The 21,897-nt window shown below is 49.9% G+C and overlaps 6 protein-coding genes across 6 annotated transcripts; 2 read left to right on the forward strand and 4 right to left on the reverse strand.

Annotated features, from left to right (window-relative positions):
- Nucleotides 1-208: 208 nt before the first annotated feature.
- Nucleotides 209-1,600, reverse strand: Aspvir_001212 (putative pyruvate dehydrogenase E1 component alpha subunit; the record flags this gene model as incomplete). The annotated part of the gene is made up of 4 exons (XM_043266340.1): nucleotides 209-708; nucleotides 778-1,232; nucleotides 1,284-1,417; nucleotides 1,487-1,600. 4 exons carry the CDS (start codon nucleotides 1,598-1,600, stop codon nucleotides 209-211), a joined length of 1,203 nt encoding a protein of 400 aa, XP_043122275.1.
- An 828-nt stretch (nucleotides 1,601-2,428) lies between these two features.
- On the forward strand, nucleotides 2,429-9,377 carry Aspvir_001213 (uncharacterized protein; the record flags this gene model as incomplete). The annotated part of the gene is made up of 8 exons (XM_043266341.1): nucleotides 2,429-2,989; nucleotides 3,060-3,263; nucleotides 3,317-3,674; nucleotides 3,724-5,498; nucleotides 5,820-7,656; nucleotides 7,870-8,034; nucleotides 8,091-9,017; nucleotides 9,079-9,377. 8 exons carry the CDS (start codon nucleotides 2,429-2,431, stop codon nucleotides 9,375-9,377), a joined length of 6,126 nt encoding a protein of 2,041 aa, XP_043122276.1.
- A 392-nt stretch (nucleotides 9,378-9,769) lies between these two features.
- On the reverse strand, nucleotides 9,770-12,024 carry Aspvir_001214 (RanGTP-binding protein; the record flags this gene model as incomplete). The annotated part of the gene is made up of 6 exons (XM_043266342.1): nucleotides 9,770-11,516; nucleotides 11,573-11,607; nucleotides 11,666-11,734; nucleotides 11,799-11,856; nucleotides 11,918-11,949; nucleotides 12,004-12,024. 6 exons carry the CDS (start codon nucleotides 12,022-12,024, stop codon nucleotides 9,770-9,772), a joined length of 1,962 nt encoding a protein of 653 aa, XP_043122277.1.
- A 505-nt stretch (nucleotides 12,025-12,529) lies between these two features.
- On the forward strand, nucleotides 12,530-14,760 carry Aspvir_001215 (translation termination factor GTPase eRF3; the record flags this gene model as incomplete). Its single annotated transcript, XM_043266343.1, has 2 exons — nucleotides 12,530-14,647; nucleotides 14,704-14,760. 2 exons carry the CDS (start codon nucleotides 12,530-12,532, stop codon nucleotides 14,758-14,760), a joined length of 2,175 nt encoding a protein of 724 aa, XP_043122278.1.
- A 367-nt stretch (nucleotides 14,761-15,127) lies between these two features.
- On the reverse strand, nucleotides 15,128-15,727 carry Aspvir_001216 (pre-rRNA-processing TSR2 family protein; the record flags this gene model as incomplete). Its single annotated transcript, XM_043266344.1, has 1 exon — nucleotides 15,128-15,727. One exon carries the CDS (start codon nucleotides 15,725-15,727, stop codon nucleotides 15,128-15,130), a length of 600 nt encoding a protein of 199 aa, XP_043122279.1.
- A 951-nt stretch (nucleotides 15,728-16,678) lies between these two features.
- Aspvir_001217 (uncharacterized protein) lies at nucleotides 16,679-21,393 on the reverse strand (the record flags this gene model as incomplete). The annotated part of the gene is made up of 5 exons (XM_043266345.1): nucleotides 16,679-17,304; nucleotides 17,360-18,007; nucleotides 18,057-20,942; nucleotides 21,010-21,298; nucleotides 21,352-21,393. 5 exons carry the CDS (start codon nucleotides 21,391-21,393, stop codon nucleotides 16,679-16,681), a joined length of 4,491 nt encoding a protein of 1,496 aa, XP_043122280.1.
- Nucleotides 21,394-21,897: the final 504 nt, after the last annotated feature.

The following is a 21,897-nucleotide window of genomic DNA, read 5'->3' on the forward strand; positions in this document are numbered from 1 at the left end:
AAGGTGTTTTGAGGTTGATATGCATTTGGACCGCAATTTAAAAGGTCAGAATGGACCGCAACACAGATCATGGTGACGTCTGAAGAAGCATCCATTACGTCTCCAGAGCAGATTTGACTTTACGCGGTGATTTCGATATCAGCAACAGCATCCTTGGGTCGCTCGCTTTCCAAGGTGAGTGACAACTTCTGATTCGCATGCATCTAACCTAATAGTGCGTCTCGTCCACGGTACGTCCTCGATACTGGTCAGGCTCACTCCCACGGACGTAAATATCTTGAAACAAAACATCCAGTCTCGGCTCAGGTTCCGGCATCTTCTCAGCTTCTGTCACCTCTTGATTTACCTTTTCTCTCACCATTTTATCGATTGTTTTTGCTTCGTCCTCCGTGATGACGCCCCAATCTATCAGCTTCCCCCGAAAGTTTGAAACTGGGTCATTCGCACGCTCCGCCTTTAACTCTTTGCGAGTCCGGTATGCGACTCCAGGATCACTCATTGAGTGCCCGGCGTACCGATATGTCACATACTCATAGACCAAGGGCCCATTTCCAGCTCGAATGAACTCTCTGCCGTGTTTTACCGCCGCCATTACTGCCAGGGCGTCCATACCGTTCACTCTTAACCCAGGGATGTATAGACCACGTTTATAATAATCAGTCATTGCAGACGCTCTTTCAGCAGAGGTTCCCATGCCGTACTTATTATCTAGATACCTGTTAGCAGAAGACGGGTCGGGCACGGTGACTTAGGCACCAGGTGTCTAGAAGAACTGACTCTCGCACCCGAACAAAACAGGCAGGTTCCACAATTTCGCCATGTTGAAAGCCTCGTGGACTTGACCTTGGTTTGCTGCTCCGTCACCATACACATCAATCGTGACATTATCCCTGTCATTGTACTGCTGAGCAAAGGCTATTCCAGCGCCGACTGGTACATGAGCTCCCACGATGCCATTACCCCCAAAGAAGCCCTCACAGAACATGTGCATAGAGCCTCCTTTGCCGTGGGATATGCCATCCTGCCGTCCAAGTAGTTCGCCAATAATTGACTTGATACTCCCCCCTCGCATAAATGTGAATCCATGAGAGCGGTATGCAGTGATTAATTTGTCCTCTTTGCTGATGCCATATTCAATGCCAACAGCGACTGCCTCTTGGCCAGTTGACAAATGACAAAATCCTCGAATCTTCTTTTGCTTGTAAAGAGTGTCAGCAGCGATTTCCATTCGTCTGTGAATAGGTCAACTACAGAGCATCAATAGTCCTAAAGGCATATTTCACCTTATCGTAAGCATGTCTTGGTACATCTTCTTGAGCTGCCTTTTTGTGGTTCCTACTGTGTATGGGGGATGGTCAAAATGATACGTCTCGAAGCTGTCTTCTGGTATAGGGACGTCAAAGGGCTTGTCATCTTCCTTTCATGAGCTTTAGCGCTCACATCATTCAAACGATTCGATTTGACTTCAGCACAAGGCGCCGCTTACAGTAGGTACGTTCTGCACATTGACAACTTGTGTCAGGGAGCGACGTTTTGCGCAGAATAGCTTCGAGCTAACCCAAGGTAATGGCTCCTTGAGTCTCCAGTTTCTTGTAAGCATGGCGGCTGATTAATGCTTCAGTCTAGAGAAAGTGAGTTGCTTAGTGGTATGGCCACGACAGGTGCAGAGTAGACACCTTACTGCCATGAGCTCGGAATGAAAGATTTCAAAGCAACATAAAATAGCGAGAGGCTGGATTTCTCGACAAACGAAGCGATGTGGCACGACAGTTTCAGTGACGCAATCCTGAACTCAGAGCTCGCTTTCCTCCGAGAACAGCTACATAGTAGGTAGTAAGCTCTGAGAGCCTGGCCTACAAGACGATATGACTCTGTACGGTTGCCCTTCGGCTGGGACTCATGGTGCCGAGATCATCCATGATCAACAGGTACCTGTATATCGCGGACGGTCTTTTACGCAAATTCCATACGTCTTTCTGTTGCTTTCCACTACGTAGCATTTACATAATCGCGATTGAAGTTTCGCAACCGGGAAAGCCTTTCTGACTTATCAAAGGAATCTAACCTCCGACATTCTCTATTAAGCACCGTGATTACAAAACTCGGGATAGGTATTTGGGAGATTGCGAGCAAATATTGCCCAATTTGGACATCCAAGTATTCGGGATGGATCAACAATCTTCCGATATGACGCATATTGCTGTTCTGGGCTCCTGCATCTGACTCTGCCATGGAACTTGCTCTAGCAAAAACCTATATATGCTTTCAATTTTGGTCACAGAGAGGTGATGCTAGGTAAATGGGTCGAACAAATTTCGTCGCCCAAGAAGCGCAGTAACACGATATATGTGACTCTGGCGGCGCTTATAGATCTGTGAGGCCAGATATAGATATTGCTTCATGCTGCCGCTCAAAGAATTCCGGCATCATGCGCCGTGCACTTCCTGGCCGCTCGGCGAGGGGCCGAATCTCTCGCGGTCGACCCGAGGGGCGCGAGGAAGAAGATGAAATACCTGAAGTCTACCGGGAAATGCTCGCTGAAGCAGAACTGCGAAGTCCAGATGTCTCCGAAGCGGACCATCCTAACAAGAAACGAAAGGTTGGAGCTCAGAGAGCTACAACTTCTGATATTGTTTCTGTACCCCAAGTACCACTGCCAATGGAAGATCAAGGCCAAGCCAGCTGGCAGGTACAGACCGTCTATGACGAGCCCACGTCAGAAGACTCCGATATGGAGTGGGAAGAAGTTGACCTTCAGCAAGTCCCAGCTCGGTCGACTCAGATAGCTCCAGTGACAGGGGGCGATAATGAACCACTTCAGATCACTCTCGACAATCATGAAGGAAAGAGGCGGAAAGTAATCTCAAGGCAAAAGCCACTCACCGCTGCCGAGAAAAGGCTCCGATTAGATATACACAAAGTTCATGTGCTCTGTCTCCTGCGCCATGTTCAAATACGGAATCTATGGTGCAATGACGATGAACTACAGGTACGCAACCAAACGCCTAGCATGAATGGTATCCTCTCCTCGGTCCGCTCGATTTTAACATCCAATTTAGAGCTTTCTCAAGAGGATGTTACCCAAGCAAGTGATAGCCATGTTAAATCCAGCAGAGGACAAACCACAGTACAGCCGGTCTACGACCTTTGTTGATGGGCTGAATCAAGCCAGTGATGCTTTTAGCAGGAGGTTTAGAGTGAATAGACCGGGCTTGAAGGGAGCCCATTGGGTAGATGACCCTGAAAAGTTGAAGCAAAAAGTGGTATGTGTTCGAAGCTCCACGCAGTGTAGCCACCGCTCCTCACATCACTGTAGGAGTCTATTATGTCCGATGCAGAAGTCTTGTTGTCAAAAGAAGACTTTTGCAAGCAGGCTAGGACGATGCAGGGCTCTCGTGACTTTGGTACTCAGTTGTTCTGTGCTCTTCTACGCTCCGCAGCTGTGGAAGCGAGGCTGGTCTGCTCACTCCAGCCCTTGCCCTTTTCTGGGACAACGAAGAACATGACGCCGAACAAACCAGGTTCACAGTATATTGTTATATCGTCCGATGACCATGACACGTCAGCAGATGATCAACAGATGTCTGGCGTCTCACCGACACCGGCGTCAACGTCTCGAAGACTTGGACGACCACAATTCACCCCAGCACGTCCACAGAAGACCTCTATTCCAGGTAACGTGTCTACCACTATCCCGCTTGTCTAATTACTGACTTCTCAAAGATCCGGGATTCACCCCTCGAGCCTCGCCTTACCCGGTATTTTGGGTTGAAGCATTCAACGAAGCTGTCCAAAAATGGGTCCCCGTCGACCCATTGGTTACCAAAACGATTGCAAAACCATCTAAGTTTGAACCGCCCTTCAGTGACCCATCAAACTGCATGAGTTATGTAGTCGGCTTTGAAGAGGATGCGTCCGCAAGAGACGTTACCAGGCGCTATGCAAAAGCATTTAATGCGAAAACACGCAAACTCCGTGTTGAATCTACAAAAGATGGAGAGAGATGGTGGGCAATGACGATGCGTTTTTACGAAAAGCCATTTTTGGAGGACAGAGACGAGGTGGAAATTAGCGAACTGACAGCGAAAACTGCTGCCGAGCCTATGCCGCGAAATGTGCAAGACTTTAAAGATCACCCGATATACGCGATTGAGCGACAGCTTCGACGGAATGAAGTCGTTTTCCCCAAACGCGTCATTGGTCAAGTCAGTCTTGGGAAGTCGGGATCGAAGGACCAGGTGTTGGTGCCGGTGTACCGCCGTAGCGATGTTCATGTTGTCCGCAGTGCGGACAAATGGTATCGCTTGGGACGAGACATCAAAATCGGCGAACAACCATTGAAACATATTCAAGTCAACAGAAACAAGGATGTTGGTTTCAGCGAAGACGAGCACGACAATGAAAGCGGCATGGAGATTCCTCTGTATGCATATTTTCAAACTGAGGTACACACGCCGCCGGCTGTTGTGCAGGGGAAGGTACCTAAAAACTCTTATGGGAACCTCGATGTCTATGTACCGAGTATGGTTCCTCCTGGGGGCGTTCACATAAAGCATCCTCAAGCTGCCCATGCAGCCAGGGTCCTTGGCATTGATTACGCAGACGCAGTTACAGGTTTTGATTTCAAAGGCCGACATGGAACTGCTGTTTTTCAAGGGGTTGTTGTCGCCAGCGAGTGTCAGGAGGCGCTTGAAGAGGTCTTGGATCACCTTGAAGACGAGAGAAGACAAGCTGAGTCCGAGGAAAAATCGAGAGAGATGTTACGGTTGTGGAAGCATTTTCTTCTAAAACTGCGAATTGCAGAAAGGGTCAAAAGCTATGCCATTGAAGGAGAAGAGAGCGCTGGTGAGATCTCTGAAGACTACGAGGATCCAGAGGAAGCCGGTGGCGGATTTATTCCCGAACCAGAGCAGGAAATGGCCGACACAGGAAAATTTTTGACTTATCAACGGTCAACCGAACAAGAGCCTCGAGGACATACATACAATGAAGCATCGACAAATAATGGAGCCCTGGGAGATGAAGCGCACCGTGGTGGACTCAAATCTGACGAGAGTGCCAGCCACATAGAAGCAATCTCTGGGAATCCTTCCGCAAGGGACATTCCCAAGCCATCAAGACGTCCTCGTTATAGCCTTATCGTCGTTCCTAATAAGAAAGCAGACAGCAATGAGAACGGCACATCCCAACGGCAACTCCAACAGCAGCACGGAGAGTCGCCTGAGATTGTGGGGCTTGAGCCAGCGGCAGAAGCCGAGAGTGTTAAGAGCTCTGGGGAGACTGGTCCTGCAGGCTCATCGGACGCTCCCATCATGGTCCACTCATCAACAACAGGCGGCTCCAAATCAGCTAGCGTTGAGATACTGTCGCGGGCAGCATCGCAAACGCAGTCGCGAACTCCCACGCCAGAGGAAATAGACGAGACATCAGGAGTTGATGACAATGGGTCATTGTTGTCGCATGATCCCGAAGATGAGGATGCGATTCCAGAGTGGCTAGTATGAGCTCGTACGATTTTTGATCATTAGTTCATGATTATGTGTACATGATGTATAGGCGGTTTGTCAATAGATACCCTATTACTGTAGAGCTGACAGATAGTCTGAATTATTATTATGATTACCTAGACGAGTTGTTGCCTAGAACTGGATATATGTGTGCACGGACCACTATCGATGTCATAGGGATCAGACGCGTCAAACGACGCGAACCGCCCGATAAGAAAGCTTTATGCATTATGACCCATCCACAGCCGCAACTCTACTCCGGACTTATGGTCTTATTTCGCTTTTTTTTTAGTTCCTCAAATACTGATATAGCTTCTTCGATTTGCGATGAGACAAGGTGACAGGCCAAGTACAAACGCAGAATCTGCCCAGGAACAATTTCGAACGCCGAACAAGCCTCCTATATCAAGTTCTTCCACCACCTCTAATACGCGAACATGGACGACAACATCAAAAAAGCACAGTGCGACTCCAATATCCTCGGCCTCAGCGTCTAAGCCTTGGAAAGGGAGCTTGCTCTCCAGGGATCAACCTACACTTACACAGATTGACTTTGTGACACCGAGGACACAGAACGCCGAATCCGATGATGATGACAATCTCGATTACATCAATAATGCCGCTCCAGATAATAATCCGAATAGTCGCCAGGTGATCGAGTTAGATGACAATTCCGATGATGATGCTAGTTATCAACCAACGTCATATATACGGGCACGGCGTACCGGGGACGCCGAACGAAGATCAAATGCTGCGCGCAATCCATCAGGTCTGAGGAGGAGTACAGGCCAAGCCGGTTCAGCCGAAAAGCGGTCCGGAAGAAAGAGTATCGAAAGCGTCAAGAGCAGCAAGAAGAAGACGGAGAAGCAGCAAAAGGACAAGACACTCACCCAGATGGATTACGTGCGGCGTTACCTGAAGATCGAGCCTGATGATGAAGTGAAGCTGGAGTACACCTATATCACTCCGAAGAAGAACAATATCCAGAAAGTCGAAGGAAAACTCCCTCGTGGGCTTGAGTCTGCGCCCACTGAGGATGCCACCGCCCAAGAATCCTTAAGCTCGAGCAAGAAGAGGAAACTGGAGGCTGAGGAGGATATGAAAGGAGTCTTGTCCAGTACGTCGACGCCGGAAAAGAAAGTCTTGAAAGGAAGCCCGAAGACACCACGAAAACCATGGAAGTCTGAAATACCTTCCTCGCAGTCACCTGAAAGTCCTGGGGTTGCGATTATTTCATCATCACAGTTTCGAAACGCTACTCGATCACCTCCCAACCTTGATTTTTCGACCAAGCCCACTTCTACCATCAAAGAAGAATCGCCTAGTTTGATCCAGACAAATATAAGCGCCAGGCATGTGTCAATGTCTGAAGATCAATTGCCGCCGACCATGATACCCGATTTTGAATCGCCGTCCGAGCTGACTGTTGATAATGAAACGAATTTTGATGTTGAAGAGACACGATCGGATTCAGCAAAGGGACCATCCGCTTCTGACAAACCTCCACCGAGTACGGAGAGAACAGTAGTATATGAAACGGACGCCGAAACGGATTACAGTGATGATGAGCCGATAGTGGCTGGGCCGAATGACGAGCCGAATGCGATGCCATTTGAGGATGAAGATGACGAGGGTGAAGACAGATCACCACTCAGTGACTCCCAAGACCTCCCTCCACCTATATCACATCCTGGCTTGGAAGATGAGCCTGGGCCTTTACAGTCTGAAACCAATCTGTCATCCGAGGCATCAATCTTATATCAAAGACGACAGCCTGCCACTCAATTCCCACTAGAACCCATACCTACGCTGAGCACCCAGAAGCTGGCGGAGCTTTTCCCACAGGAATCCAGCATTCAGCAAACCATGACTGAGACATCGTGCACCAAGTCGTCCGCTCAAAAGGTTCAGGCATTATCTGATCCCTCCTTGCAGACGCAGACTCAGAGCCAAACTCAAGACCTGGACAAATATTCGACGGAGATGATCCCGGAATCCTCGCCTGTCAGACGGCACGGAGACTATGCGAGTACAGGCGATGTTATACTCCCTCAGAACAGTGCTCAGAGCGTGGTACAGGTAGAGTCTTCACAAATAGTGGATCGCCTCAAAAGGCAGGCTGATCCAGATGAAGACCCTCGTCCTAGAGGTATGCTGTCCCGCAGCCAACTTCTCACCTCCAGTGTCATGGAGAGTGTTCCTGTGCCGGGTTTCTGGATGGGCAGTCAGGACAGTGTTGGAGAACCCTACAGCTTGACAGATACATAGTACATAGCTTAACGTGATGAATTACGAAATGCACCCATACATTCATGATCAGTCTGGTGTCTGTATCTTGTTCAATTGTTGATTCTCTTCGTAGTCAATATCGTCAAGTGTTCCAAGGTGGAACTCTCAGTGGGGTATCTCATGATTGTTCGGTCCGTCGTACGCCCCGAAGGCCCGAACGGAAGCGCCATGCAGATCCACCAACAACAAGCAGCTACCGTAACTCCTCCGCAACCGTCATCGAGGACGGTCTCTTTCAGTTCATTCCAGCAGAGCTATCGCCTCTTTTATTGCGATATTGACTCGCCAAGAAAGCCATGGATATTGCATACGATCATATTCAAGAGGAGATCTTCTCCACCAATGAGTCGTCGAAGAAAGAAGGCTCACAAGACGACTCCAAAACCAACCGATCCAACGTCGACCTCAACACCGAACTGCAAGAGACATTCCGCGCCTTTTCCGCGAGCCCCTGGGGAATAAAGATTGGTGGGCTGTGGGATAATGTCCGCAAACAAGGCGAGAGTTACTATGAAGGAGCCAGGCAAGAGTACGCCGCGGCCAGCGAGGAGGCCGCCAAGGGCCTTTCGGACTTGAAAGAGACTATCGTTGGACGCACGCGAGGCCTGTCGCTAAGTACAGCTTTTACTTCTGCGTCGTCGGAGAGAAGTAAGGATGAGACGCCGACGCCTACTGCGTCCCGAGCGGGAGAAAGTCAGGACGAGGGTGCCAGCGACGCGGGCTCAAGCGCGGGTTTCCTCTCCCGATTCAAAGCAGAGGCTGCAAGACGACTGAAGGAGATTGAGAAGGCCGAGGAAGCTGCGGATGAAGCGATCCTGCGCTTTGGTATTACTATTGGTCAAAAGCTGCGGGATGCGGTCAGCATTGTGCCGCCCGACGCGGAGTCGTCAAACAAAATCCTTTTCGAGAGTAAGGATGCCGAGGGCAAAAGAGTTATTCATGCGACCCGATTTGAGGCGCAGTTGCATGTTATCCATTCCAACCTGGAGAGCTTCACCAAGGACCCTGTCAGTGACAAGTGGGCCCCGTTCAAGGAGGAGTTCAACGTAGACAACAAGACAGAGGCCATCGCCGCGGATTTGGAGAAGTACCCCGAGCTTCGATCGGCCATGGAGAAGCTTGTTCCTGAGCAGGTCGACTATGCAACCTTCTGGTCTCGGTACTATTTCCTCCGCCTCGTGATTGAGACCGAAGAGCAGAAGCGCAAGGAACTTCTTAAAGGTTTGTTGCTGGCCACCCCACCTTGCTTTTTTTCCGGAATTTTGACAAGAAATTATTGCAGGCGCCAATGTGGATGAAGAGGAAGAGATTGCTTGGGACGACGACTCCGACGACGACACCGACTCTCCCTCTACTCCTCAGGTCAAGACAAATAATACAACCCAGATTCCCACTGTCGACAAGAATAAGCTGCTCAAGCCTGACGAACGCCGGCGCTCAAACGACCAACAGTCTCAGCCGGACAGTGAATCCAGCTATGATCTCGTCAGTGGCAACACCAGTCGTGCGCCTGGCAGCCCGAAGGAGAAGAGCCCAACGACTGCGGCCAAGGACGACGACAGCGACGAAGACTGGGAATGAGCAGCTGATACACATCGCCTTGGTCATGTTCTCCGTTGATGTCTTACCCCTTAGTTCTCAATTGCGTCTGTTTTCCACCTCTTTTGGGCTCACCGTCCAGGTGTTTTGGGAGTGAGTTATGGCGTTTGTCTTTGATACTCCCTGGTGTTATGGGTTTTCTTTGCTTTCAATTAGCTCTTAGCGGCTATCTGTTGATATCAATCACTCTACTTGCTTCCCCTATTAGCTGGGCATCTCGTATGCTTCACCATTGGCACGGAAAGGGTTGTCCATAGCTATTAAGATATTCTACAAAACTATTCGCTGCCCTTACGAGCACATGTTTTAAACATTCTATATTCGCTACATTTGCATGACATCCTCATATTCGTCAATATCAATCGTGATTTTCCTCAAGCCCCGCGCCCAGTATCTTCTACTGGAGTCGATCGTCTGGAAAGAGGAGAACCTCTACTTGACGCTTCATCGGCGAGGACCGAGGAGCCCCGCATCGCACTCTGTCGCCTTACATCAGGCCTAGTTGAACCTGCTCGCCGGGATTGCAGCGGCGTTTCTGGCGTATTTTCGCGGGAGCGCAAATGGTATCCCGGATACCGCTCAGTGGGTGTGTAGGGATACTCGCTTCCCTCGCGAGAATAACCGACTGGAGGCCCATCAGAAGCCCAGCCATACTGATAATCTTCGCCTCTTCGTTTTACAGGACTTTCGTCGTAAGGATCCCAGCCAACCCTGCGTCTCGCGTCTGCGCGGAGACGTTGGCGATGTTGCTCGTCACCACCGGCGCCAGTAGTGGATGATTCCTCGAGGAAAAAGTTGAGAAGTTCGTCGCTAATAGAGAGGTGGGACTGTTGCTGGAATTGTTGTAATGACATCAAGCGGAGAAGTGTCTCGAGAAGGGAGAGGGAGGTTCGGATGTTGTTGAAGAGGGGGTTCGAGACGGTCGTTGTGGCGGCAGGTTGTGAAGAGGTTGGGGTTGTTTGCCCGGACCTGTCGTCCTTGGGATCAAGAGATAGCTTTGCCATCATCTGCGGATCTACGGAGTCCTCCCTATCTGGCGCCTCCGCTTCGGACTCAGTGTCCGAAGACTCATCTTCGTTATAGACTTCGAATGCTATCCATTCAGGATCCAGATCTTTCGGCAAGCGCCAGTGTTCTGGGATAGAGTTCTCGTTGTAACTTTGATTCAATGGATCTCTAGCATTCGACCCATTCAACTGAGCATCCACCTGCGCCTGGATTTCGTTAGTTTCCTCTTCATCCTGTTCTTCATGAGCATAAACTGAATCTGTTTCGTCGTGCTCGAGCATACGCCGTGGAGGGATAGCATTTATATCTCTTTTCAATAGCAGCACCGGGTTGTTGACTTCGCCTTCTGTATTGATATTTAAGACTTTGCTCGTATCCGCGTAGAAGATCTTCGATATCTGGTGTATCGGGAGAATTTCGCGCATCCCAGCTAGGCGGATTCCTTCGTAGGGTTCCGGCTGTGGCTCATCCTCATCATACGAGTGCACCCTTCCGTCGTCCAAATCTTCAATGATCAACATTTGGTAGTGGTATTCGTCTATTCGTGCCTCAGCCGGAAGTTTAGCTCGCCAAGTCGGAGCTGATGTATTGTATGTAAGATCCATTGGCACTCGCCGAAGCTTCACGCGTGCCTTGTGAATGACCTCCTTCCACGTGGTTTCTCGAATGCCCTCTTCATCCTGGGGCCGAACGTGACCCGCAAAGAGCATGTATATCGACAAGGTAAAGGTAGGGCCGATTTGGATAGCTTGCGCAGGAGACATCCAATACTGAGTGTCACCAGCAGTAAGAAAGGTACTGGCTTGCAACAACCTGGATGGCGACACCGTCGCTGGAAGATTGGTTGATAGTCTGGCCCCCGATGTGGTAATGGCCAAGTTCATCAACGGCACTGCATCCTCAATTCGTGTCAGAAGTCTCTTGATGTCTCTGACGATGAGCTTGATCTCTGCATCATTACGTGAGCGGTCTCTGGGAGACTTTGCGCCTTTTCGTAGCAATTCTTCGGACGCAGCTGCGTTTGCTAATCGCTGCCCGAGTGCTTGCATATCCAATCGAAGTGTTTTCGTGAGCGAAACCGCAGATTCTAGAGATGTGTTGCCTCTTGCAGCACTAGAAATAACTCCGCAGTTAGTAGGTTATAATCAGACTTTAGCTAATTGGCATACATCAACTCAATCATATCAATGGCCGGCGAGATAACCTGGTCACCACATAAGTATGAGGTACAAAGAACGGAGCGCATGAAGTAGAGGACGGACTTGGATTTTGCTTTGCAACCTGTGCTGCAGAGCGAGGAGTTCCTCTCTCTCTTCAGTGTTCTCGACATTCTGAACGGAAAGTACATGAGTTTCGATCATACTATTGACTGCCACCGGGCGTATTACTGCTCACCTTGAGCAGACGAGTTGATTGTCGCATTGCATAGTTGGCAGTTATGGCTATCCCTGAGCTAAAGAGTTACAGTCAGGACATGGTCTATCAGTCCGCTTCAAGAACGATTCAGTCCATACCGAATGGCATAGTTCATTGCCTGCTGGGTGAGCTACCCATGATGTCAACATCGAACTCTGTCAAACGAAGGACAAGTTGCGCATACCCTGGTCAGGAAGACGTCCATCTTGCTTGACAGCCAAAAGGGAGCTGTGCTCGTGGTGGATTTGCCCCTCTCAACTTCTTATTCGCTATGAAGCACAACTAAAAGAAAGCCGATCTAGATGTCAGCCGGGATGTGTGGCCCCTGAAGGCAAAGGCTTATCGATAACAGCCACCCAGCGTGGCTCCACCACATGAATGTTTCATGAAACTCAGATATTTCTGTCAATTTCTAGTCTCCAGCAAAAATAATTTCGCCTAAGAGTCACTTTCCCTCAGCAGATTGTTATGAAAGAGAACACCCCACCATGTTGGCGGGGAGAAGACGGAAACAAACAGTGCAAACCGTGCAAACTCATAGACGCAGTAGACGTGACAGGCGCCAAGGTGGGGAACCAATGCTGAGTCATCGGGTGCAAAATCAATACTCCCAAAAAGCGTCCCTCACTTTGACGGCGTCGTGCTTGTAACCTCACCTAACCCTCGCTCTTCCCAGCTTACTTGTGGTTGCCTTCTCACGAGATCCCAAGATGGCCAATCAGACCCCCGATTCCTGGGAAGATGAGCTCTCGAAGCAGACCGAGGGCGTAAACCTGAATGCCCGCGCACAATACCGCCCTCAGGCACAAGCTCCCTCGTTCCAACCCGGGGCTGCCTCTTTCCAACCTGGTGCGGCTTCGTTTGTCCCCGGCCAAACATACCAGCAGTACGGCGGCGGATACCCACAGTATGGCCAGTACGGTGGTTATCCCGCTTACGACCAGCAGCAGCAAGGCTATGGTCAATATGGCGCCTACGCCCAGCAACCTGGTGGCTATAACCAGATCTACAACAACCAGTATGGTGGCTACAACCAACAGCAGCAGCAGCAGCAGCAGCAGCAATATACTCAGCAGCCTCGTCAAGCGGCACCGGTAGCTACTCAAGCACCTACAGCTCCTGCTCAGCCTGCCCAAACCGCTCCCAAGCCCGCCTCGACCGCATCCGCCGCTCCAGTTCTGTCTATTGGTGGTGCTAGCAGCTCTTCTGCTGCCCCCAAAACCAAGGTGCTTTCCATTGGAACTCCCTCTCCCGCGTCGAACACCCCGTCGGGCACAACGACTCCAGGAGATACTATGGGATCTGCCGCTGCCGATGCGGCCGCCAAGGTGACGGCTTCTAAGGCTATTGAGAAGACAGAAAAGAAGGCAGATCAAAAGGCAGCTGCCAGTGGCAAATCGTCCCCTACCCCTAGTGCTTCCGGACGGTCGAGCCCCGGCAGATCCAGCCCATCTCGGGGTGAAGGCGGCAAGACTGGTCGGGATGCCAATGCTGTTGCCTTGGAGCAGCAGGCAGATGTGGACGAAGATACCTTGAAGGAAATTTATGGTGAGAAGAAGGAGCACGTTAACATTGTTTTCATTGGACACGTCGATGCTGGAAAGTCTACCCTCGGCGGATCCATTCTCTACGTTACTGGCAACGTCGATGAGCGGACACTGGAGAAATACAAGAGGGATGCAAAGGAGGCTGGTCGAGAGACCTGGTATCTTTCATGGGCTCTTGATTTGACCAACGAAGAACGAGCTAAGGGAAAGACTGTCGAGGTCGGCCGTGCCCACTTCAAGCTCACTGTGCAGTCTCCCGACGGTCCCGTGGAGAGACACTTCTCCATCCTCGATGCTCCTGGTCACAAATCCTACGTCCACCACATGATTGGTGGTGCCTCTCAAGCCGATGTTGGTGTGCTTGTCATCTCTGCTCGTAAGGGTGAATACGAGACAGGTTTCGAGAAGGGTGGCCAGACCCGCGAGCACGCTCTGCTGGCCCGAAACACTGGTGTCAAGAAGCTGATTGTTGCCGTCAACAAGATGGATGACCCGACTGTCGAATGGAGCAAGGCTCGTTTCGATGAGTGTACAGTTAAGGTCTCCAAGTTCTTGGAGGCTCTCGGTTACAAGAAGGACGATCTTACCTTCATGCCCATTTCCGCCCAGCAGACTACGGGTATTAAGGATCGTGTCCCCAAGGAACTTGCGCCATGGTACGATGGACCATCTCTCCTGGAGTACCTTGCTGAAATGAAGACTCCCGAACGCAACATTAACGCCCCCTTCATGATGCCCGTGAGCACGAAGTACCGTGATATGGGAACGATGGTTGAGGGTCGTATCGAAGCTGGTGTTATCAAGAAGAACGCCACCTGCATCATGATGCCTAATCGCACTAAGGTCGAAATTGCTGCTCTCTATGGTGAGACTGAGGACGAAATTGCCACTGGAACCTGTGGTGATCAAGTCCGTATGCGTCTCAGAGGCGTGGAAGAAGAAGACCTCCTCCCTGGATTTGTGCTTTGCTCTCCCAAGCGACTAGTGCACTGCGTTTCCGCTTTTGAGGCTAAGATCCGTATCCTTGAGCTCAAGAACATCCTTAGCGCTGGTTACAACTGTGTCATGCACGTCCATTCGGCCGTTGAAGAAGTCACGTTTGCAGCACTCCTTCATAAGTGCGAGCCCGGCACAGGGCGCAAGAGCAAGCGCCCACCACCATTCGCTAGCAAGGGTCAGACCATTATCGCTCGTCTTGAAGTCATCAGCAGCGCAGGTGCCGTTTGTGTTGAACGTTTCGAGGATTACAGCCAAATGGGACGTTTCACTCTGAGAGACCAGGTAAGCGGTGTTTTCCACCTTTTATCCTTGGGCCACATCACTAACATTTATGCTAGGGACAAACCATTGCCATTGGTATGATTACCAAACTCATCCTTAACGAAGACAACTAAATGCACAAATCTCGAATACCCCGACTTTCTCCAAGCCAGATTTCTTCGAGCGTAGGGTAGTGCACGACCTTTCTTGGCTCGAGAACCAAGAGATAGGAAGGCGGAGGCTTGCTGTTGATATCCCTATGGTGCCCTACCTCGGTTGATGATGATGAATCTTTCTTCTTGTCATTTTCGTATAGAACTTATTGCTCTCTGAGACCATTGGAGATGATAAAAGTGATTGGAATCTTATATTATCTCCAGCTATCTCTCATCTACTGAGTAGGTGTCGTAAGTCGTAATGTCAACTCATGCCCGATGTCTATCCTAGGACATTGTACTGCAAATCTACAAAAGACCAAGCGTATCAACAACGTAAATTGAATCACCTCCTCTTCTTCCCAACGACCTTAGTAAAACCGTCCTCGTCAACTTCAGGCTCAATCCTCTCCCTAGGCGCTCGTACCAAAGCAGGAGCCTCACCCATATCGACATCCTCGTCGTCCTCATCCTCATCCTCCTCATCATCGGTGTCCTCATCGTCCTCAGCCTCAACCCGCTTAAACGCCGCCGCCACATTATTCCCCTTCTGCTGGCCTTTCTTCTGCCACGCCTCCCACAGCTCCTGCACAAAGCCAAACTCCCCCCTCGCCGTCTGCTCCCGGATCGCCATGATCTGCGCCGCAACAGGCGCCGCACTCTCATCATCTACCACAACATCGAATTCATCGTTCATCACCTGGATCAGAACGTCCTCCAAATCCAGAGCGTCCGTCTCGGGCCGCTCATTGATCATGTCCGATATGGCACCGCAGAGCCAGTCGCGCTTGTCGGACGATGTTGGGCCGCCCCAGTTCGATTGTACGGCCAAGGTCAGCGCTGGCCAGTTGTTGATTGTGAGGGTGATGCCCAGATCGAGGTAGAAGGCGGCGGTGGTGGGCTGCTCGGTTTGGCTCAGGTTCAATGAGGACGTTGGTTGGGCCATTGTGGGTTGTAGTGAGGGCGAACCGACCTTGCGGCTGCGTTTGTAGTTGTTCCTTGTTTGTGGGAACTGCGTTCTCGATTGTTGATGGTGGGATTTCGTGCGGCGGGGAAACTGATCGTGTTCGTAGTCTGAAGAAGCGATTCGAGAGGGGATCTGGATATTTCTTGGCGTGATTCGGTTTAAGCAGAAAGAGCGACACAGGCCGGTGATATTGCGGCCTTTTTTAGGATGAGAATGATCAAATCACACGAATCGATTGTATTGCCTTTGAGCTTGAAACTCTCAAAATTTTCGAAATAGTCCGTGATGCGATAAGAATCAGGTGACCTTATCGGCTCTCTGTATCCATACCTTGCATCGACTCAGAAGTCCGACACTCAGATGAGCCAACAAATGGAGCAGGATTTTCACTGATTTTTAATTTGTTCCTTGCAAGTAGGTCAAATTATTCGGATTTGTCGAAAATGGCGATCAAATGTGTGTCTTCGAGAGCGGGAAATTCCTCTCTACCCAGAAGATATATATCTTTGCGATACGGCGTCTTGCCGCGCATATCAACCTAATATTTTATGCTCATCTTATAGATAATGAGTCAGTGGAGAGCTTATTAGTGTACATGGCCAGAGCCACTAATAGACGGCTGAGGAGATGCTCAGTAGGCTCGAACATGAGATCAAAGAGGATAAAGGTAGAACGAAATTTGAACTCCTCTTTCACCGGTTAGAGAACAAGGACAACGTATTTACAGCGAAGTGTTCAAGTGCTAGAAACAGAGATTTAGGAAAAAGGAAAGTCATTCAAGTAAAGAAGGAAACCTCGCACAGTGGTATATCCCGCCTTGTCTGAGCCATCATGAGAATCAGTCATGTACAGAGAAAAAGCCAGCCAAAACACAAGCCCTGAACGCCGTTTATATACCCTGATGCGCCGCTAAATATTCGACCAATAGTCTCACAGAACGTAGCTCAATAGTTCCTGCGCCCTAACCGCTGTTGCAATATGCCATGGAAAGGTATTTTGCTGCACAGTTCGCGTACCTCTGGCTCGTGCGAGAGTGGCGAGGTCGCGATACCTGGCGATTATATCTCTGAGAAGATTTTCATATGAGGAAGCAGATTTTTGCGAGTAGATTAGGTTCACGTTCATTGCAAATGCGCCGTCGGCGTCAGTCGGACCCTTACGGCGAAGAAGATACCCGCTTGCCAACGCAGGACGATAATCCGTTAGATGTGGCGAACTGTTCACACAATGTGAAAGTATGACTCCCCATGATTCGTCGCAGGTGTCTGTAAGCAGACACTCAGACTCGGCGTCAGGCGGAATTTCCGTAGGTGTAGGGGCATTTCCACCGCTTGGGGGAGTCGGTGCAGTACCAGATTGTTCCGGCGAAAAAGCATTCCCACTAGGATTAGGTGTCGCTACAGGCGTAGATGAGATCTGGGGATTGAAGACACTCATGGGTAATGGCTGAGGTGGAGGTTCAAGGTAGAGATCAGGTGTGGTATTCGCATAGAGGATAGTCAAGTCTGAAAGGAACGGCTTCGTCATATTATATTGCTCAACCAAGCTCGTCCACGCTGAAGAAAGTTAGCGACGCCCGCGTCGGCGCTATGAAAACGGTCAGAAACTTACTATCGACTTCATCTTGGTCCACGGGTTCAGTGTTGACGATGATGATTTTCCATCGCGCCTGAGTCTTCTCCATGATGATTTTAGTTGCTGCCCAGATCTCGTTTCGTACTTCCAGAATATTTCTGGCGGCGTTTGAGTTCTGGAAGCGCATGCAGTAAGACATGGTTCGCTGTAAAGTACCTGTGTTATCGGTCCACGATACGGATACCCAGCGTTGATCATAACTTCTTGAGTATGCAATGTGCAGACTTTTCGCTTCCTGAAGGGGCGATGATCTGTCCGGCGCAAGCTTGAAATTAATGGTCTTCGGGACCGGCTCTGCGATCAGCATTGGCGGAGCACAGTTAAGCAGACAGGGCTGCAAACTTTTCGGTGGACACCGACTATAGACCTCTAGGGCCAAGCTTAAATATTGAGCTTGCGGTGGCACGACTAGAGATTCAGTCGACATGATGAAATGGAATGGGACAATCTGTAAGACGAGCTCATTTGCTTGGCCAGCTTGCTGCTTTTCAACTTCTTCGATATATTTCTGAAACAGGCCCCAGAAAGCGGAGCAAATGTCCGCTAGGGCTGCAGCGTGGCTGAATGGATTGATTATGTAGACAACAGTATCCTTTGTCGGCGGGCTTTTCAAAAGAGCCGTCACTAAAGGGGATTAGACCGTGAATCAATTTCGGTTTAGCCCTTCACATACCTAGCTTGTCGCATATCGACTTCAGTGATTGCATTATATGGTGGTAATTAAATTCGCCAGGTGCGCCGATGTTCCAAGAGCACATCCCACGGTCGAAGCCAGTTGACCTGCTGGCTCGCGTATGCTGACCAAGGTTGCAGCTCGAATACAACAGGCCTAGCCGCTCAAGAAAATCATTGGCCGCTTCAGCTGCAATATGAGGGTGGATACAATAAGCGGAGATGTCCTTTGACCCGTAGGCAGGTTCCAAGCCGAAAGTCTCCCAAAATGAAATTGCGGGTGGCAGAACTTCCAGGTAATCTTTACCGCGACGAATACGCAAATGCGGCGGGGCGAGCTTCGACATCGAACTTTTTCCGTTTTCCTTGCGCTGGGATGACTGACGAGACATGGCAGCTGTTGACGAAGGAGAAAGGCCACTGTTCTCCTGCAGTGACACGAAGCCGTTCAAGTCAAGTCTCTCAATCTCACCCATGAAGGCTGTATCCTCGAGAAATGTTCGCAGAGAGTATGCTTTACTCTCAAATTCTGAGACGCCCAAGATGCCATCGACCTTATGATCAAGGCAGGACTGCGTGACTTGATCGACCAAGAGCTGGGCAACCTGAATTTGAACATCCTTGCGGACGAGCACAGGGGCAAGCTGCTTTTGAGTCGCGGAGAAATAACCTGTCATAGACCAATCGGAAAAGGTGGAAAGGAAATTGCCCAAGAAAACTAGATCGTCGGTCCTGGAGGTAGCGATCGACTGTTCAGATCTCGCCAAAGGCTTCTCCTGCGGTAGGTTCAGCGAACTCCCCGAATAAGACCGAGCACGCTTTCTTTTGCGAGTAACGAATGTGGCAACAGACGCATCGCTGGTCGAATGGTTCCCATCAGTGTCATCACTCGTGTCGCTAGTCGAGTCGAAATCGGAGTCCGAAGGTATAGGTTGATCCAAATCACTTGCTGGACTTCTGGGTTTATCGATACTCCTTGCAGGGCCCTGAGAATTCTTTGTTCGCGCATTGCGGCGGGGAAGGCCGATCGTTGGGATATCACCAGTAGTACTGCTGGGGACCGTATGATTGTTCACCACGGCGCCAGTGACCCTAAATTTGCCTTCTGCTCCATACTTCTGGTCCCAGTTCAGTATATTCTCCTTGAAAGTAACAGGGTTGTAATGGCCCTGCAAGTGCCCTTTTTTGACAGACAATTGGCTGTCTTCGCTTGGCTCAGCAAAAAGCGTTTTCTTTACCTCGATAGGACTGAGCGGGGGGCTGATTGTTTGGTTATCTTCATTGATAGGCGAAGATATGTGCATGCTGTTGGACAAAGGGATATCTGCAGGCTGAGAATTTGATATTTTCTCTTCCGGGCGGGCGAGAGTTGCGTCGACCTGCTCTGTCATGTCTCTTTGTCCGGGGAGATTATCGGTTAAAGGTTGTTCAAAAGAGAGAGGTTGTGGTTTCGACTCCTCGGCATCAATAGCAATTTTAGATGTTTCTTGAGCACCAACATCCATTTCGTTCACATCTCCGCTTGAATGGTTGAACTCTGGGTCATCAAAGAAGCTGAAGTCGGCGTCAGTAATCCCTTTGGATCCAAAGTCTCTGTGGCTCATTTCCCCGAAAAGATCATCATCATCATTAGTGTCATATAGTCCGGATCCAACAATGAGTCCAAGAGATGGACCAAAACCCATAAGCACATCATGATCGGAGCGCTCTCTGGCGGGTGCCCCTTCCTTAGTTTTTACTTTGGCCAAGGTCCGATTCATGAGATGTCTAGAATCTAGATCTTCAGCCGCGGCGTCCGAGGCAGGTGGTGCATTCGGTCCCACAGGGAAAGCTCCGTCTGGCGGGGTCGGATACACCAGACTTGAAGCCTGAAGGTCAGGGTACTCTGCAGCTCTGGAAAGGCTCTCTATGCCTTCTGGAAGGTCTGATCTGGATAGAGGGGTTCCTTGGTCTTTTGTTTCTGGCTCGGGACGGGACGCGGGCTTTGACTCTGTCTCCCCGTGCTCCAGTTGACCCATCCCGAACCATTTCTCTGCAAATCCCAATGGTTCGTCGATGACGGGAAAAGTAGCATCAATTCCGAGAAATGGGTCCAAAGACGTTGGTTTCTTTCTTGTGAAGCAGTACCTGGCCGGCCACAGAATTCGCTTCAGAGGAAGTACAGAGGCGCCTTCTTCGTTTTGTCGCCAGGTCTCCCCAGCTAACCTTGAGTAAAAGGGTTCCCAGACTTCAACTTCAACCCAGGGTTCATCTTCAGAGGAGATCAGCGGCAAACCATAATTCCCGAGCCACTCTATCACAAGTGCTTTCCATTCCTCGAGATTTGACGTGCTTGGAGGATTGGCCATTGTGTGTCCAGAAGAAGCATTCTGAAAATCTGAATGGGTTGCGACCAGCCTTGCAATTGATCCGCTCGGGGATAGCCATAAATCGCACCCTGGGCGGGCATTGTGAACCCCTACAGAGGTATCATAAGGCCCACAGAGTCGCAAAATGCCAGGTTGGGAAATCGTCTGCAAGGATACAGTCAACTTTCCGACCGATGTGAGCTGAATTTGTAAGGTAGTAAGGGAGGGGACTGCAGCAGGGTTATCATTATCAATTCTGGGGTTGTCATAGTAATCTTCTGCAACGACAGTGAACAAGGTCCGTGATCCGAGGGGAATGGCATTGTTGCATCGAATCAACTGTAGGCTTAATGCACCAGTGACAGCGGAAATAAAAGATGCGTAAATCGCAGCTGAGCTACCATGGCCATCCATTCGTCTTGCTGGGTTGGGGCCATTCTGACGTCTTTGCACACCTTGTGAATTCGTGGCTGCGTTGACTGGTTCCGCAGAGAGGTTCTTCACCAGCTCCTTTGAAGTCACACTTCCGGAAGCCGAGACTAACAAGGGATCAGCATAGAAGCTTGTAAGGGGAACAAGGAGAAAGGAGTGAGCCAAGAAACGAACCTTTGAGGGTAGCCGAACCCACGAAAAGCTTGCTTGGATCATCGCTCGTCCCATTTGAGCACAGCGGGCCTAGGCTCTCGAAATCTGGGGTCGCAGAGAATACCCATAGGCCAAGCCGTCTAGGATAGCTTGATACTAGGCAATCAAGGTTCCTCAGTCGAAGTTCGAGGTCCTTGAGGCGACTTAGATGCTTAAGGATAGTGAAGCCATTAGTTGGCGAATCGCCCGATAACGTGGCGATGTTGGGCTCTTCCGTATAGATTCTCCAGTATATGTTGGAGAACCCATCCTGCAAGGCTATATTAGCAAGTTGTCCGTACGTCAACTGCAAGGTGTGCGTACAATGAGGCGAATGTTTGTGATGGACCCTCCGGGAAAATCCATGATTTAGTCGTAATGGCTTCTCTTATAAGTGGCCAAGGAAACATCCGTTGCTGGATTTGGAATCATTTCCAGAGAGATTAGGGCAGAAAATCATGAATAAATGAGCAACCCATAGCACATGGATCATATCACAGAAATCAGCAAACAGACCAGCTTTCTGATGCCATTGCTTCACAAGGCATAAGTGTACCGGAAAGGGGTCGGCAAGAGATTCTATTAATGGCATCAAAAGCGAAGGTATCCTTATCAAGCAAAAACGTTCGAAATCATCTCATGATCAATAATAATAATGATGATACATCATCTGTAGTAATAATGTCGACAAACGAGACAGGGCCCATTTATCCAGACAGCTCCGTCCGATGCCATCGAGACCCGACGGAGTTTGGCTCGGGCCGCCTCGACCAATCAAGTGTGATCTGCGTCCGCAATGTCACGTGTGCCCAGCTATCGTTGTCTCCACCCAACTTTTTTTCTTTTATCAGTGCCCGTTGTTAGTGAGCG

Source organism: Aspergillus viridinutans, assembly GCF_018404265.1.
Source record: "Aspergillus viridinutans IFM 47045 DNA, scaffold_1, whole genome shotgun sequence".
Lineage (NCBI taxonomy): Eukaryota > Fungi > Ascomycota > Eurotiomycetes > Eurotiales > Aspergillaceae > Aspergillus > Aspergillus viridinutans.